The 18,074-nt window shown below is 33.8% G+C and overlaps 1 protein-coding gene across 38 annotated transcripts in view; it reads right to left on the reverse strand.

Annotated features, from left to right (window-relative positions):
* The window catches only part of MYCBP2 (MYC binding protein 2), a 268,897-nt gene that overhangs the window by 71,531 nt on the left and 179,292 nt on the right, over nt 1–18,074 (reverse strand). For 8 of the 38 annotated variants that reach the window (XM_021065737.2, XM_084982016.1, XM_021065736.2 and 5 more), the window contains 5 exons: nt 17,851–17,925; nt 15,035–15,259; nt 14,028–14,160; nt 10,122–10,244; nt 7,251–7,430 (listed from right to left, as the gene is read on the reverse strand). In XM_021065737.2, the coding sequence (XP_020921396.1) occupies nt 7,251–7,430; nt 10,122–10,244; nt 14,028–14,160; nt 15,035–15,259; nt 17,851–17,925 (736 nt within the window). The remainder of the gene's footprint in view (nt 1–7,250; nt 7,431–10,121; nt 10,245–14,027; nt 14,161–15,034; nt 15,260–17,850; nt 17,926–18,074) is intronic. The other 30 variants (XM_021065743.2, XM_084982004.1, XM_084982018.1 and 27 more) reach the window with 8 other exon arrangements.

Below are 18,074 nucleotides of genomic sequence, written 5' to 3' on the forward strand. Positions count from 1 at the left end.
TTCCATGTTGCTAAATCCAATGGTCCATTTTCAATCCTCACTTTACCTGACTCAACAGCAACATCTGATACAGTTCACCACTATTTGCTTGAAATACATCACTTGGCTTTTGGAAACACCACACTCACTTGGTTTTCCTCCTATCTCTGTGGTCACTTCCCAGTCTCTTTTGCTGATCTCTCCTTCTCTCTCTCATGTCTGACCACCGAGGTACCCCAGGGCTCAGTCTTTAGGCATCTTCTCTGTTCTGTCTATACCTACTTTCCTCCTGCTTTAATTCGCTCTTCAAACTATTCTGCTCGAAGCCAGTGAACTCTCAACTACATGTCCTGCCCAGAGAGTTCCCCTGAACTCCAGGGTCATATATCAACCTCAACTTGCTGTCTCTACTGCGTTTAATAGGAGCTTTGAACTTAACATATCCAATCATTTGCAAATATTGTGACAATTATTCCTATCCTTGTATCCATGCCCATTTTCAGCAATTTCCGTTAAGAAGCGGAGTCTATTTCTCCATCCTTGAACTTAAGCGTTTTTCTTTGATCAACAGAGTATGGCAGATGTGATGCTCTATCAGTTTCAAGCCCAAAGACTACACATGCTTTTGCTCAGAGTCCTGTACTGTCCAGGCAGACAAAGCCAGGTTAGCCCGCTGAATGACAAGAGACACCTGACCTAATTACTTTCTTAATGATAGCCATGACCAGCTTACCCTCGAGGCAAAAATACCTGGCTGACCTACAGATGCATGAAGGATCCCAGGCAAGATCACAACTACCCAGCTGTACCAGCCTACTGTGCCAACTCAGAGAATTGTGAACTAAATAGTGCTCGTTTTAAGTAATGTTTGGGGAGGCTTGCTATGCAAGAGTAGCATACCAACATAATGTCCAAAATTAAGAGTTTGTTTTTGCCTGCCAAACCTGGTTCTCCTACAGTCCCCATAGTAAATGGAAACAACGTTCTTCCAAAAGCCTATGCAAAAAACTTAGATCTCCCCTCTGCTATTTTGATTTTCTCATTGCTCAATCTCTAAGCAAATCCTATAGATTCCCCTTAAAATATATCCAGTATTCCATGATTTAAGACCATCTCTTTGGCTACTACTCTGATAAAGCCACCATTATTTCCTGCCTGGATTACTGAGAAAGCCTCCCAAACAAGATTCTTTGTATGACCAGTGCTTTGAACAGTGCTTGATATGTAGGTGGTGCTCAGTAAGTATCTGCTGAGTCAGTGGATGTCTATAACTTAGCTCATGCTTTTCTCAGGGAGGGAAGGCTCCTGTATCTTTCCTTCCTTCCTCACCCCCACCACTGCCTGATAAATTCCTATGAGTCCTTCAACACTTTGATAAGGGGCCATCTCTTTTTCTAGTGCCTTCTCCAACCTTTCCTAGCTAAGCCAGGGCTTTTTCTTCTATGTTTCCCAAACATCCTTTGAATATTGCTCCTGTGGACTTAAAATGATGTTATCTTTTTTTTTTTTTTTTTTAAACATGGCTGCCTTCTACAGTATCCCAAAAGCCCTTCAAGATTAGTGATGATATTTTCTTTACCTTACTGGTCCCTATAACCTAGCATAGATTAGATATTTAACAAACGGAGGCAAACAGATGATGGAAGAATAAATGACCCAGTGAAGAAAAATGGGAAGGAAGGGTAGAATAAACAGTAGCCAATAAGGAGATGGGAGGAAAGGGAGAGATAAAAGGTCAGATCTAGCTAGGTGAAAGCAAAGAGATGCACTAGGGCACACAGTCTTCTAAACAACAGCAGTGTTTTCTTTGGTTTAAATTCCAGGATGAAGTGAGTGCTGATGAAGAAGCAAGGCAACATGGGTAAAAGCTTTCTGACCACAGTGAAGATGGCGATGCTGAGTGAAGAGAAATTGTGGCCCATGACTAAAATGATAAGGATTTGTAGGGATGTTAGAGCCCAAACTGAAGTAAGTGTACTGGCCATCGTGACAGATGCTATAGGGTCAAATATGAAAAATTTTATTGAACTTGACTATTTGATTTTATAAAATCTTTTTGATATCATATAATTTTTCAGGACAAAAAATTATAAAGAGGAAAAGGATCTGAGAAATCAGCTTAGTTTCACTGAACTAACTGGAGGCAGAACAGCAATTATAACACAGGTCTCCCGTTCAAGTGTTCCATCCACACCACAGCTCACAGTGGGCAGGCAAACAAGTGGACAAATTCTGAGTGGTGACTACAATCCAGGATAAAAATGGTGTCTAGGTCTTAGAACCAAACCTGGATTTTATACCAATATTCATACTAACATCTGAATATAGTGTTACCATATGAAGAATTAATCTCAAAACCAGTAATGAAGTTAAGCTGTGAAAACATGCTAGGGCGCAGCTAGGAAACCTCATTTGTGCCTTTCCAAATTCCTTCCTGCAACTCAGTCCACAGAGGATAGACTGCTTTTTCTGAGACTGTGGTTTCTTCTAATTTTCCTCAGAGCATATGAGACGACAAAGGTTTGCATCAAAAGGCAGTAACAGTATCAACAGATGAGATTTTAGGCACTTCATTTACAGATGAGGTAAAAAGGGTGTGTCAAGTAAATTAAGTTAGTAAGCAGCTGGAGGGGAAATTTGAGCTTAAAGCTTTTCACTATATATATATATATCACTATATCTTTATAAGCTAAGAAAGTAAACACGAGTGCTTTAATCTATGTTAGTATTCTCAAACATAAACCAATATGCATGCAGATACTCAAGTGGACTCTTTTGTCACATGTAGAAAATTTTTTGTCTCATTTGAGAATGATACATGTGGATAACAAACTCTTGTTGCAAAGTAATCTAGAGCTCTCCTATCTGGGCTTGAAAGTATGATATACTTTGACATAAATATGTTTGTTACATGTTTAAAATCTCTAGGAGAATCATAAATTGTTTTAATGCTCTATTTAACATTTTCTTCTACAATAAATAAATAAAAGCAAATTATTTGGCTTCTTGGACAGCAGCCAGAAAATGCTTATGTTAAATAGTTATGTAAAATACAGTATTTCCACTGGAGGATCTATGTCTATGTAAGATTCAATCAGTATAAACTCAGAATTATTAGATATCCTATCGTGACATTATAGCTGGATTTAATTACTACTGAAACAGTCTATCTCTATTTTGAAGGTGTAAATCCTGGGAATACTGATCACAGGATAACAAACACATGATCTAAAATTAATGGTTTACACTGAAGATGTGATAATCTTAAGTATTTATAGTCAATAAATACTTCCTGAGTGCTTATATGTAAGACACTGTCAGAGGATATGTGATTTAAATAATGCTTTAAAAAGAGATGAGAAAAGATAATGAAAATAAAGAATGCCGTATTCTTAAAAGAAAGCAGGCACATACCATTTCCCACCTCAGTCCACTAGAAGCTTATTGCCAAACTGCTTACCGATTCTAAAAACTACATACGTAATTCTGAAATAAAGTAAATTATAGATCAGTAAAGGAAAAGTTTATATACACACCCCTCTTCTTTCTCATGCCTTTGTACAATACACATATGGCAAGACAAGAAAAATTAGTAACTTTTATTTCTGTAATTTCACTAGAATAACAGCTGAAATTGTATGTATGTATGTATGTATGTATGTATGTGTGCATGTACAATTTTGCTAATTAAAAACATGACCAAATTAATGTGCCAGATATTTTCAATTCCAAAGACTAAAAAAAAAAAAAATCCTATGCTTTAGCAGGAAAAAAAAATAAAGAAATACTGATCATAATGCTCATAAAGTTGACATGGGGGCAGTTTATATGCGTTTCTATGGAGCTGGTCTACTTAGCTGGGAACTTGAATTATGATTTTAGGAAATTTCTTCTTTTCAAACCATGCTACAATCTTAAACTGTAAAGGGTAAAATAATCAAGCCAAACAAAGCTAATACTCTAGATGCTAGAACCAAATGCAAACAGAAATTTAAAAACTATATATTCAACAACAGATTTTTACAGTATTTATTAGAAGATAAAGCTATTTAAAAACATGGCCTCTGCAGTCAGCAGATCTGGCCTCACATATTGACTCTACCATTTATTACACATCTTTCTAGGGCATATCATTTATCTTCTTTAAGCTTCCACTTCCTTAACTGTAAAATGGAGATATTATCTCAAACGACAATGTACCAAAGTGCTCGAGGAGAGTACTGTGTACATGGTACTATCAGCATAAATAAGAACTAGTAAATGCAATCTTCTATAAATATTTTATTTTAGAATCACAAAAGTATAAGCGAAAATGATTCTTTTTTCACTAATTAGTAAAAGGAAGTTCAGTATGAACAAGCCATCTTCTAAACAAATTGAGAAATGAATATCTTAGGTAGTATTAACAATGAACAACACTCTGCCACATTTAATTTTCCTAAGATGTGATTACTACAATTCTAATTTGCTTATAAAACATTAAATGATCTTTAGATTCCATATTTGTTTTTAGTTGTGCTAAGATTAAGACTTCTGGTTTCTGGAATTTGGTAGTTAAACTTCAGTGACATATATATTTATATTATATATATATTTATGTGTGTGTATAATATATATATGTATGTGTGTGTGTGTGTGTATGTATATATATATATATATTGCTTTTTAGGAGCGCACTTGTGGCATATGGAAGTTCCTAGGCTAGGGGTCAAACTGGAGCTGCAGCTGCCAGCCTACACCACAGCTCACAGCAGTGCTGGATCCTTAACCCACTGAGCAAGGCCAGGGATTAAACCCACACCTTCATGGATACTAGTTGGGTTCGTAAACCGCTGAGCCATAACAGAAACGCCTAAGATCTAAGTAATTTTTATCATCAGAGTAGAGGTAAGTAATGATTAGGCAAACTGGTAAATTTGAGACATTTCTAGGCTAGGATTTCAAATGTGCTCCAAGGCAATGGTAAAGGAAGTGGTGGTGCCGGTAACACTTAGACACAACATGCACAACAATGTATTGACATAATGTTAGTTACACACCCATTATACTTTAAAAAGAGACAAATCTGATTTTCTTATGGTCTTTACATTTTGTTTTGCTATTTATTTATTTACTTATTTATTTATAGGGCTGCACCTACGGCATATGGAAGTTCCCAGGGTAGGGGTCGAATTGGAGCTGCAGCTGCCGGCCTATGCCACAGTCACAGCAATGCCAGATATGAGCCACATCTGAGACCTACACCACAACTCATGACAATACTGGGTCCTTAATCCACTGGGTGGGGCCAGGGATCAAACCCACAACCTCATGGATCATAGCCACGTTCATTACTGCTAAGCCACAATAAGAACTCCTGTAATTTATTTTGCATTTTATTAAATAATTTGATAAGATAAAAACAGTAATTATACTTTGTTTAGAGAAGTGTTTGAGAAGACTTGCAATGACCGTTTAGGTATAACAAAAAGGTCCTGATTCCTAAGTTCTCTTGTCTGCTGCTGATATGACATGATAATAAGGGTCACTTCTCTTTTAAGATTTTATATCTAATATGCATATTCTGCACGGTTATGATTTTTTTCCTTTTTATTTCCTTGTCTTTACCTTTAAAACTTCCTGTAACCTGGGTACATCTAAATGTCAAATGTCTATTGCTCCATTAAATGTGTAAACTAAGGCTTCACTTCTCTTTCATTCTTCTATAATACTCTTCAAAGAAGAAAAAAACTATTTCACCTACACGACACTATTCTATTTCCCTGAAATTCTTCTTTTAAGAGCTGTTAAAGTGACTATTACACATGAGTAGAGATTAGTTGGAAATTGATACTAGTTATACTTATAAACTAAATAATTTCTTTTTTGTTGTTTTTGTTTTTGCTTTTTAGGGCTGCACTCGTGGCCCATGGAGGTTCCCAGACTAGGGGTCTAATCGGAGCTGTAGCCGCTGGCCTACACCAGGGCCATAGCAACGCCAGATTTGAGCTGTGTCTGCAACCTACATCACAGCTCATGGCAACGCTGGATCCTTAACCCACTGAGCAAGGCCAGGGATTGAACCCACAACCTCATGGTTCCTAGTCGGATTCATTTATTTCCACTGCGCCATGATGGGAACTCCCAACTAAGTAATTTCTTTAATTGAACCTGCCTAATATATAGTGCAAACTAGAAAAGTTTTATACTCTTCTATATGCTTTCCTTAGACTAATAATATCATAATGTATAATACTGGTTGCTAACTAAATACTACCCTGAATCCTAATAAAAACTAAACCGGGTGGCATTCTCTTCAGTAATCCTAATTAACAGTTATAAAAGCATTTTTGTAGAAAAATAACTTAGGGTCTAACTGCGAACATACTCTATTAAAGTAAAGCAAGGAGGTCATGCATTTGAATTCAAACAAATGGATGTGCAAGCTGAGACTTTCATAGACCACCTCAATTTAGCGAGTGTGTTTATCTACTCTATACCCAGTATGTGAACTGAAGGCCAAGAAAAGCATGCTATAGTCACATGAGGAGCTTTGAGACGTTTCAGGAGCTTATAAGGAAAAAAATTAAGATTCAGGTAAATGTAATTGTTTGGGTCAATTTTCTCAATCAATATGAACTATTATGGATAAAGGGCTAGAGAAATCCTAGAAGGCAGAACTGGAATCGAACGATCAGTTTGACTTATTAAGAATAAGAACAAGAACAAGATCTCCCCTCCCCCCCAAAAAAAGCAAGAGAAGAAACACTTAGAGAAAATTTTGAAAATTAAGTTGCTATACATTTCATGAATACCATAGTTACTCAAAAGACACAAGCCAACCTGCCCAGTACAGCCTCTCCTCTACCCACTGCTATAGTGAGATAGATTTATTCTCTTGCGGCATCTCTATGTAACAAAAATCCAATGTAAAATAATAACAGTTACTCCTACAGCAGATGCTGACTATAGTCACACATAGTATAAAAGAAAACTTTAAATCAAATGGTTTTCTTAATATATATTATAGCATGGATTTCCTTGTACTGGAATTAGAATGGAAAGTCTAACAGTCATATTTTTATAATACCTAATAAAGCGTTTAAAAACAAATGTTTTAGCCACAGAATGTCTTAGCTCAGAATAGCTTAAGTGCTACAAAAATGTGGGAAGGGATAATATCTTCATTAAATAAAACCAGTTAGATGAGTTGATAATTAGTAACTGATAAACAACTCAGAAAAAAGCTTCAGAAATGGTGTGATGAGACAGGGAAGGCTGACAAGACTTACTCTGAAGCTGAGGCTGCTGGAAGGAAAGGGGCTGTCCGAACACAAATGGGCTGTGGACTAGGGAAGAGGGAGGCTTTGCAGCTTGATCAAAGATGGAAGGAGCTGGGAGATTGGGCCGTGACTGAATGGAATTCAATATAGCACTCAGTTGGTCACCTGTAGTGGGCAAAACAGTCAAAACTACAACTTGTTATTAATTAACATCAAAAACAGCGAAGTAAATGGTGCTTTATGACATTCAGATAAAACACGAGCAGAACTGTGTGGAAGTTGGTGATTGTTACCCTGAAATTAGGGATGAAATGTTGTATGTTGTTTTAATGAAAGATGCACCCCCCAAAATTTTATGTAATAGCCCACCTACAAAAACAAATCCACTTCAACTCATATACAACATCTAGCAACAGCATGAGAAAATACAGGGTCTATGAAGTATCTAAGATAAGTTGATTTGGTATCATACAAATATAAATGAAGATCTAAGTAAATGATTTCTTCTACACAGTATCTAACAATGACTATTATCCACTTGCCTCATACGTAGTACACTTCATGTGGAAAACACACAAATAGTATTGATAGTTTAATGTAGAACTGAAGAGAGGCAAAGTACAGTTATGTAGTAATACATTTATATTATAGCTATAAATTTTCTTTTTAAAAGTTGTCATTGTAAAAGAAATTATATATTTTTTAAAACATGAACGCTTTTGCTTGGATAGACAATATACAAATCCATAAGACCTGTAAGAAAAAAGGAATAAGGGCTACCTTACTTCAATAGTATCTCAAACATGAATTCAGACATTTTCCTTAAAATTAAATACAAAGGACATTATCAGAAAAACGCTTTTTAAAATATGAAATGATGTAATTGGATGGATTATAGATCCTTATTTTTGAGAAAAAAAATATACAAAGCAATTTAAATGAAGTTGAAGAAGATGGAAAAAATCCAGACTAGTTGATGCAGAAACTAGAAAACAGCTACCTTTTCAGCCATATTCCCTAATATAATAAAACTTCATAACAAATGAAATTTTAAATGAAACATCAATTAGAAATAGATTAATATGGGAAGAACTGTATCTACAGCATTAATTTTTTAAAAGCAGATACACGGAGGTGTGTATGCTGTAGATCACAGAGAGGATTTTAGAGATGATGAAAACTTTTACAAAATTGTTTTAAGAAAAAAAGCAAAATTTTTTTTTTGCATGATCTTGGATAGTATAAAGAGTTAAAGAAAATGGAAACTACTATTAAAGGTAAGATAAATAAAGGTTACATATACTTAATCAGATTAAAGTTTCTTAATACTTCTCTGTCCCATCTATGGATCCTTAACCTGCTGCACCACAAGTGGGAACTCCAAACAAGTACACACTGTTTTTGAACAGTATCACCAAAAATCACAGTTTTAAAAAGTAATACATTATTATTTCTATTTAATAGCAAATGTTCTCAGCAATGTTTGTGTCTCTTGAAAGTTGACTTTTATTCATAGGATATTTTAATAAACTATCTCTTAAAGACTGATTTAATGTGATGGCCCATCAGGACAATTTAGACATTTTAGGGACTGAAAGCATACAATTTGAATTAAACATGGATTTAAAACAGATTATTATAGAAGTATAATAGTGGTAAGTAAACACTGAGATTTTAATTTAAGGATTGGCAGTGGTAGAAGGAAAGGGACATGAAGAAAACACCACAAAGCAGTTTCCCTACTTGAGTATGATGATCTAGCTGAAGTTGGCTGAAATCTGAGCTACTGGAAATGAGCAAGCGGACAAGTACCCAAGCTTGTAAGAAACGCCAACCCAACCCAGGAGGAAGAGCCAAAAAGAAATCTTGTAGCAAGGCTTCCTTCATAAAAACACTTTGTGGAAAGTAACAAAGATATCAAACAAGATCATTTTATTTTCAGTTGAGTATTTCCTCTACACTGATATAAATTTGTATTTTGTTGATTATTTCATTATTTCACTTGCTCTAAAAGTCAGGTACACTATGACACTATATTTGTTTCTTGAAATCAAATACTATGAAATCATGTAAGTAACATTTCCATAAAGTTATTTCCATGGGAGCTATCTTCTCCTTCCTCCCCATCATCCCCAGCAGCTCTATGCTACCTGCTGACCATGTCCCTGATTTTGAGGGAGTTAGCATCCAGTTCCTAGGAAAGAATTGTGAATATGTTTGAATTTACATACAAATGGAATTTGGGATGAAATTTAGGCATAAATTATCCCAAAGTAACCGTTGTTTGGACTGTCCATGATGCTGGTCCCTTCTATTAATGCAACTAAAAAGAGATGTATACATTTTATATCCATATGGCTTAGGGGACTTGTTTTTCTTTTCACAATTTTTGATTTCATTACATATGCCAAACCCAAAGATACCATTTCATGTAATTCTAACTTAACTAAGATAACTTGATTAGACATTCAAAACCACACACATTTAATAAAGCTGATGTGCAATATTACCTAAAAATATTACTTTAAATATACCGATTTTAAATGGACCATTTGGAAAGTTCTTTTTTGCTCATTAACATTACTCTTGTAAGTGGGTAATTAAAAAAGTTCTCAGTGGATATAGTGACACAGAATCTTTATGATGCAAATTCAAAATGAGTATAAAGTAGGAACAAATAAGCAAGAACTATAAACTTAAATTAAAATGTATAAAACCAATAGTGCAATAAGAACACCTTCATAAATATTTTGATTGATAGTTTTCTAGGAACAAACTTTAATAAAGTTTTGTGGGTAAACAGTAATAAAAATGGGTGAAAGAGAAGATAATAAAAAGATTACAGTTAGGTTAAATAAAAGACTCACTTTAAACACCTACCTTTATTATTTCCAAGTCCATAATCAAATCCTTGGGCACTGCAACTGGCCCCTTTATTAAAAGCTTGTACTGAGAAAGGGCTTGGAGGAGGAGTTTGAGAATTTTGATCCAGAAGAACTTGTTCTACAACAAAAGGCATAGCTATAAAATCAGTTTCTTTTGTGATATTTTCTAGTCACAAAATAAAGAGAGAAAATTGCAAGAAGGATTTTTATGATGGTTAAATTTTAAAATAACTTCATATTTAGATTTGATAATAAGTCTACCAATTAGGTTACTGACACTGATATAAAGTGTATGACAGATCTTTGTTTTCATCTATGAAATTCATTATGAAATTTAGAAATGAGATATGCTCTTACGGAGCCAATTTGCTTATTATGAAAGGATCATCACTGAATGTATAATAATATTTCTGGACCAGGAACTCATATTTGTAACAAACTATACAAGGGCATTTTACAAAATAAAAATGGAAAACCTATAAACCAGAATTTAAAATATTTTGTATACTAGTATTCAAACAGAAAAATATCTTTAAATATGGTACAAAAAGAAACTTTTATTCCTAAAATATTTTAAGTTCTAAATGTGGAAATTATGGAAAATTTAACTTTTAACTTATTTTTACTTATTATATAAAGGGGATTTCCCCTAAATTAAAGGATGATAAACCTGGTCATGTTATCACTGCTATTAACACATCTAAAGTCAACAAATGTATCCAAATTCTCATTTCAAGAAGAAAATGGCAAATAATTTTTTCCAGTTTACAAAGGATTAGAATACAACATATAAATTGGTAAACCATATTAATCCCCTATTAACAATCAAGTGGCTATAAAATTCTAATACTAAGAATACTAATACCATAATTAAATAACTCATTAATGCCAACTAATAAGAGGCAAAATAGAATCTGTCCAATGAGAGGTAAAAGGGAGAAAACAGTATTTATCCCATTAAAATATACATTATGAATAAATAAAAGTTTTAATACTTTTTTTAATTTTTAGGGTTGCCCTCACAGCACATGGAATTCCCAGGCTAGGGGTCGAAATGGAGCTACAGCTGCCAGCCTACAGCACAGACAGCCATAGCAACTCGGAATCCGAGCCGCTCTGCAAGCTACCCCACAGCTCACAGCAACACTGGATCCCAGACCCACTAAGCATGACCTGGGATCGAACCCACATCCTCATGGATACTAGTCAGATTTGTTTCCACTGTGCCACAACAGGAACTCCTTAAATATGTTTTAAAAGCCATCTTCCTTTAAACTGAAAACAGAACTAGAAGAATGCAGGGGAGTGTTTTCTTCCTATCAGTCAGAATTATGCTGAGCTATAAGGTCTATCTCTTTACCAGCATTTCTAGACTTTCTTCAAGAAACCAATCCTAGCACTTCCCTTAGGCAATACTCTTCAGTACGAGGTCTTTCAGCAGTGAAATCTTTCTTCTGAAAAGCACCCATGAACAGTAGTAATCTGAATGGAACAGACAGCACTGCTCTCACCTTCTAGACTCCAAATGGTCTAGCACAAGTGTATCTGTTTTAACCACAGTAGTAACTTTGGCTTTATCTACAAAGATCGAAGACCTATAAAGAATTTTTACGAAGAGGAAAGCTTCTGTTTTACTTATACTGCTTTATATGAATAAATTACTACAGTACCAAATCTTCCTACTTCCATATTAAATAGTTACATATTAGTACCAATGAGAAGACTGCTTGAATAACACATCAAACTAATTTTAGTGATTTTTAAGGCACTAACTTCTCATCATTTCTTTCCTTGTAACCACAGGTTTTATGTTAAAATATTGAGACTCACATTATGAATATATATATATAGTCATATGTATATATTTAATACAGTCATAACATAAAAAGGTAAAAAATATATACACACATATACGTGAAAATTATTAAGTGATTACAGAGAGAAATTTAAACTTGTCTTACACCCCTTTTAGGGTTTAGTATGTACCTTACTAGCAACAATATTCTAATTTAAGAATCATTTTATTGAAAACGAATTGTCTATCTTGTCATTATATGAGAATACAATTTCTCATGTTAAAACTCACTCTTTAGTATAGAAAATATTTTAGATTTTAACAAGAATAGCTAATCTTATCATCTGCTATCTTTTTTTGTACATTTAGCTTTCATATAGAACTTATAAAGTATCCTCATTTTGTAAATGGGCAAACCAAGGCACGGAGATATTAATTTGGCCAAGGTCTATACCTTTTTAGTTAAAGTTACAGGGCTGGCATTTGTCCCCTGGCAGTCCAGCTCCAGAGTACACTCTTACACATTACCCTTACTACCGGTTAAAATGACTCCTAAGCCAGAAAGAGCCTTTGATAGTCACTTAAACCATTCTCAGATTATTTAACTATGTCTTATATAGAGCTGATTTCAGGTTATTTTTATTTGTATCTGAATATCCCTATACAGTGAAAATGTTTAAGAATATAAGACTATGTAATAAATATAATGTATATGTAGTAAGTATATTGTAAATGAGAAAGTTATTTTGTGAAATGATTTACATCAAATGAAGCTTTTCATTTTTCAAAACATAATGAATAGTTCTACTATCTCAGAACATTATTTTAGGACCACATTATCCTTCACTAAGAAAAGTTTGTAGGTTCTCAAATTTTGTTTAACAGATCGCTGATGCAGCATGGTATGGTGTAATGAGCATGCATCAGAAGTACGAATGAAGATTCTGGGGCAAGTCTTTCATCTGCCCTGAATCCAGTGGTGTAACCCCCACAGGCACGTCATTTTACATCCTATGAGCTTTAGATTCCCTACCTGTAAAAGGAAGGTTATATAACTTATGTCAAAGGCCTGCCGTGGGGGGGAAAGGGAGAATGTTTAATGTACCATGTTAATACACATAAACATACTCCATCCATCACTTAACGCAAATCTCAAACCTTTCTTGACTCTCTATATATTTATGGCCATATTACCTTTTGGATAATGAATATTATAACTTTATACTCTTTTGAATAAAGAAGCATGTTCTTTTAATTGTCTGACCCTATCCTATAAATTTTGGGATTTGGTAGAAACATCTTTATTTTGATGTCCTACTATTTTTGTAACTTAACTTGTATTTATGAAAATTAGTGAGCAACTAGTATATGCCAAAACTGTTTTATAAAGATACAGAGATAAGACACCTATGCCGTCCACCAGGGACCCACAATCTGAGTATGAAAAAAAAAATTAACTTCAATATAATATCTGTTTTGTCCTGGTGGTGAATACAGCTCTTCAGGAACGAAGGTAATTCTCGACTCTGTCAAGATCAATTAAAGCTTCACCCAAGTGATGACAAGGTCTGATGGAGATTTTGCCACCAGGGGCACGAAAAGAGGCGGACATAAAGGAAACTTTTTTATTAAATGAGGTCATTGTTGAAAAATGAGGAAGTTTAAGGCTGAAATTCTAAACAACAACTTAGGAAATCCAAAGAAGCTAGGCATTTATTCAATGCTCCTTTCCTGAGACAGAATTCAATTGAATGAAATTGCCTGGGAGAAGTACTATGATTGGTGGTTTGAAAAGTGACCTTCCATTTTGCGGTAGAAAAAATAAAACGTTTAGTCCTAAACTGGTACAGAGGAACTGTCATTCAAATTCATATTAATGAAATAAAAGGCATATTTTATAAAGACCTATTCATATGTTTCACATTTCCTTTTAATTCTCTTCTTTAATGTACATTCATTTAGTACCCATGTATTTTCTTTAGTTTTGATTTTACTTAAAAAAATAAACACACAACAAAGGTCTTACGACAAAAGAAATACAATGTACTTTAAACTTCTGCGTTGCAAAGGTAAATTGGAATAAATCACAAATTTAAGCCAACTTGCCATCTTCATGTCGGAGGTACTGGTTTCCGCCTCTGTCTCTAGCTAAGGACCATGCCTCTCCTTCATCACTCTCACAGAACTCTACCATGCTGTTCTTATCCAGCTGCACCCACGTACCTTCAGAATTGGTTACCTAGTACATAACAGAAAGCACGATTGATTGGCTTGATTTCTTCACGTCACTCAGGCTGAAAACCAGCAAAAAGGTTTAAGTGTTTGAGTAGCATAATTATCCCAACAGATCTCTATCAACAAATTAGTTTCTGAAATTAAGACCACAGCCTGAGGTAAGACAGAAATCAGTAAATAGTCTTGTAAAATATTGTTCACTGATGACTTCGGTAAAAACAGTATTTTTAAAACACAGGATGATCTCTAAATTATTTTAAACATTACCCAAAAACACGTGGCTCTTTTTTTTTTTTTTTTGGCACCTAAGACGTCCTAACACAGAGAACTCTACTATTTAGGCTGGTAGTACCTGTAACGCAACTTGAAAGTGACCCTGACACTGAGAAATAGCATGACACACTACATCGTCAAGCTCATCAGCTGAGGCAAATGCCACAGTTGACCAAAGAGTAATGTTATTTGCTCAGGACTTCAGTGAGACACATGAATGGAAACAAAGAAATGAAACCCTTTGAATATATCACATCTCCATACTGATTCATAGCAAATATTTTAAAGTGCTGTTAACGCATGACAGTACCGTACACATTTGTAATAAGAAGATATGTGCAAATAATGAACATTTAACAAACATACAATACAAATCATTCTGTTAATATAAATATCGTTTTTACGAGGATAACTAGGAGAATAAAATTATTAAAAAAGAAACATAGAAAAACTGCATTAGTATTTTCAATACAAGTAAAGATAAAGAATATTAACATTTAAAAACCTGGGATGGAAATGGCAACCTTTGGAAGAAAAGGGATGCTTTGGTTGTATTATATTAAAAATGAATATCTTAGAAGTCATGAAGCTACAAGAATCCATACCTCTCCCACTGCTTTGACTTTGTTTCCCAGAACTAACATTCCAATTGGGATACCTCTAAGGTTAGGGCAGCTTCTGATGTTGTGACCGGAAGGTCCCGTCTTCACTACCTTGTACATGCCTGGCCCTCCTCGCAAGAACGGCATGTCTTGTTCTTGCATTGTTGCTTCCTGTGGGCAGCAGGAGTTTATGTCTTTGAAAAAGTCATCAGTATTAGTTTTAGGTTCCTGAAAATTTGAATAGGAAAAAAAAAGTAAACAAAATACCATCTATTACCGCTTCCAACATCCTCTTCTTAATAGCTTTTATTACCAAGTCCATAATACTTCAAGCAAAAAGAATACATATCCAAAGACAACTAAAGTGTTGGTTAGTACCAATATTAAAGAATCTTTCTGAATGATATTTAAAAGAGCTGAAGAGAAGAAAATATAGCAGGAGAGCAATTGAACCTTTAGCTTCTGCCCACAATTTGAGAAATGTAGTAGTAGTACTTGACTTTACCTTTATCTTTTAGAGAAATATTTAACAGTAAGAGAAACAAAAATAATATGAACCACAACTGAATAATTGTGAATCACTATTACTGTATTACTGCCTGTTAGTAGGGGTTAAAAAGTTTAAATCTTCATTGCCTTATACTTTTGCTTATAATAATTATTAATAAATAGAGAAAATAAGTATGACGATTGTAGAGTTTTATCTATAAACAGAGATAACCATGTTGAAAAATGTGCATGAAATATAGCTACATCTTATTATTTACTAGTTATGAATGAAGTAAGAATGCTTGTTAGATTTTAACAACTCACACTTTCTTAATACAGTACAAATAAAAATATCTAGTTAGATTTGCTAGGCCATTATTAAACAGTGATATATTAATGCCATTAACAGAAACAGATGATTATACTTTTAGCAGAGAGGAGAGATTAACATTAAAGGTGGTGTGGTTTTACATAAATATAATGCATTTGGACATAAAAGAATCACTTCTAAAATGAAACAAAAGAACATGCCTTAAATTTGCTATTGAATCTGAATGCTGTGATAAAATTATTTCCTACATGAATGCAATAAATAGAAAAAATAACCTTCTCATATTTGCTTTTTCCCAACTAAATGTACATGAGAGTCCCACTTTGGAGTTTCTCCCATTGTCATTATTACTTCTTTAAAACAGACTTAAACTGCACTTTTAAATACATGAAATAGACCCTACTGATTGCTTTATTCAAATACAGCAAAAGATGACCATAAAGGGACACTTATTCAACTCAAACGATAGGTTAATATTTAGTAATGTTATAAATAGGATAAAAATGAAAAAAAACCCACTAACATATTATACAAGGTAAAACATTATTGAATAGCTCTATCCTTATACATAGTCTTATTCTAAAAAATATGTATACATGTCCATTATATTGTAGGAAATTGAAAATAAAATCCTAAGGTTTAAAAATATGTATTCAAGAATTTGGTGTATACACTGTGACTTTAATTCAATATGTGATTGGCCAGGAAAAATTTTAAATTCATTATTAAACTTCACAAAATATCTTGTAAATTTCATTGTGGTGATGAATTATCATCAATGTTTACTTATAGACAATATTTCTTTACATTTACTACAGTTATCACACCATATTTATCTAACATTCCTTAGTTAAATATTGGCAATTTGATGAAAATAAGAAGTTTAAATAAACTTGCAAATTTTAGATTTACAATCTAAAGTAAAATATGCATTTATATACCCATGCACTGTAAAAATTTATATATGTGCACAACTATATAAATACAAAGAGCACTCAAAATTAAAATGTAGTATAAGGTTTCAAATGCTAAATTGTGCTACCTTACTCAAGAGGTTTTCAGTAAAACACTTTAAAAGTCTAGTTGCTAATGGCCAATTTGAGCAAATACATCATGCTATTTCATAGATGAGAGTCAAATTAGTCATATTTGTAACTGTTATTTTTAAATTACATAGTATGATTAAAAACTAAGCAAATATTCATAGAATTAGTGAAAAAATAATTTCACTGGTCTTTAATGATACTTCTAGAGCATTTAATTAAGTTATAATAATATTTCCAATCAGACCATTTACGGTAATAGTGAGAGATAAGTTTTAGCACAACTGGTAATGACTGCAAGTTATTCACTGAAAGGCAATATGGGGAACTGTACTAAAATATTTAATATTTTACCAACTAGTTAAACTAACTATAAATTAATTAATGTACAGCAAAATCTAACTTTTTTAAAAAAAATACTAAAAATAGTCATGAAATCCCTGAACTGTGCCTGTTATTCTCAAGCAACCCTAAAATGCATGTTCTATTCAATACAAAAATTTAAGACCTGGGCACCAGCATATGAAATTGATGAACTGCAATGTCATTTTCTTCTCCCTGCATTCCCACCCCATCCTCAGAGCAACATTCAAAAGAGCACTATGCAAGGCTGGAAAAAAACAGAACAGCTATAGAGTTAGAACCCTCCCACCTAAATAAGCAAATTCTGAAAAAGCTAGATGAGGATATAATTGTTGGAGAGGCTAGTCATTCAATTAAATATAGCAAATTTGAAGTCAAGTCGAAGTTTAACTTAAACTAGTAATACAGTCTTTGGCAGAGACGGAGGAAAAAGGTTGAAGGGGAAACTCAATTGCAGCACTTTGTATAGATCTTTTTTGGTAAAAATTTTTAAAATTAATTTTAAGCAAAAGCTTCAAAAGACGTAATGTAAAGTTTGTTATACATGCTGAAATACCTGAATAATGTATGACTGTTCCTTACAGTTAACTCACCTGGGGGAAAAAAGCTTTGGAAGTCCATGAAAATACGTCCAAATCCCTGACTCCTTGGCTAGCATTAAAGATATTCTGAGCGACAAAGTTTAAGAAAGAAAAATATCAACAAGGAAAGGGAACAGGACATCATGTGCAGAAGATGCGTTCACAGTAACCACATTGCTCTGTACTCAGGCATCAGCACTGGAATGTTATTTCACTACAGGGAAACTGAAGCAACC

This window comes from Sus scrofa, chromosome 11, assembly GCF_054392235.1.
Source record: "Sus scrofa isolate SSC_HxYL_T2T_F1_AM1 chromosome 11, Sscrofa_HxYL_maternal_Yorkshire_Landrace_v2.0, whole genome shotgun sequence".
Taxonomy (NCBI): domain Eukaryota; kingdom Metazoa; phylum Chordata; class Mammalia; order Artiodactyla; family Suidae; genus Sus; species Sus scrofa.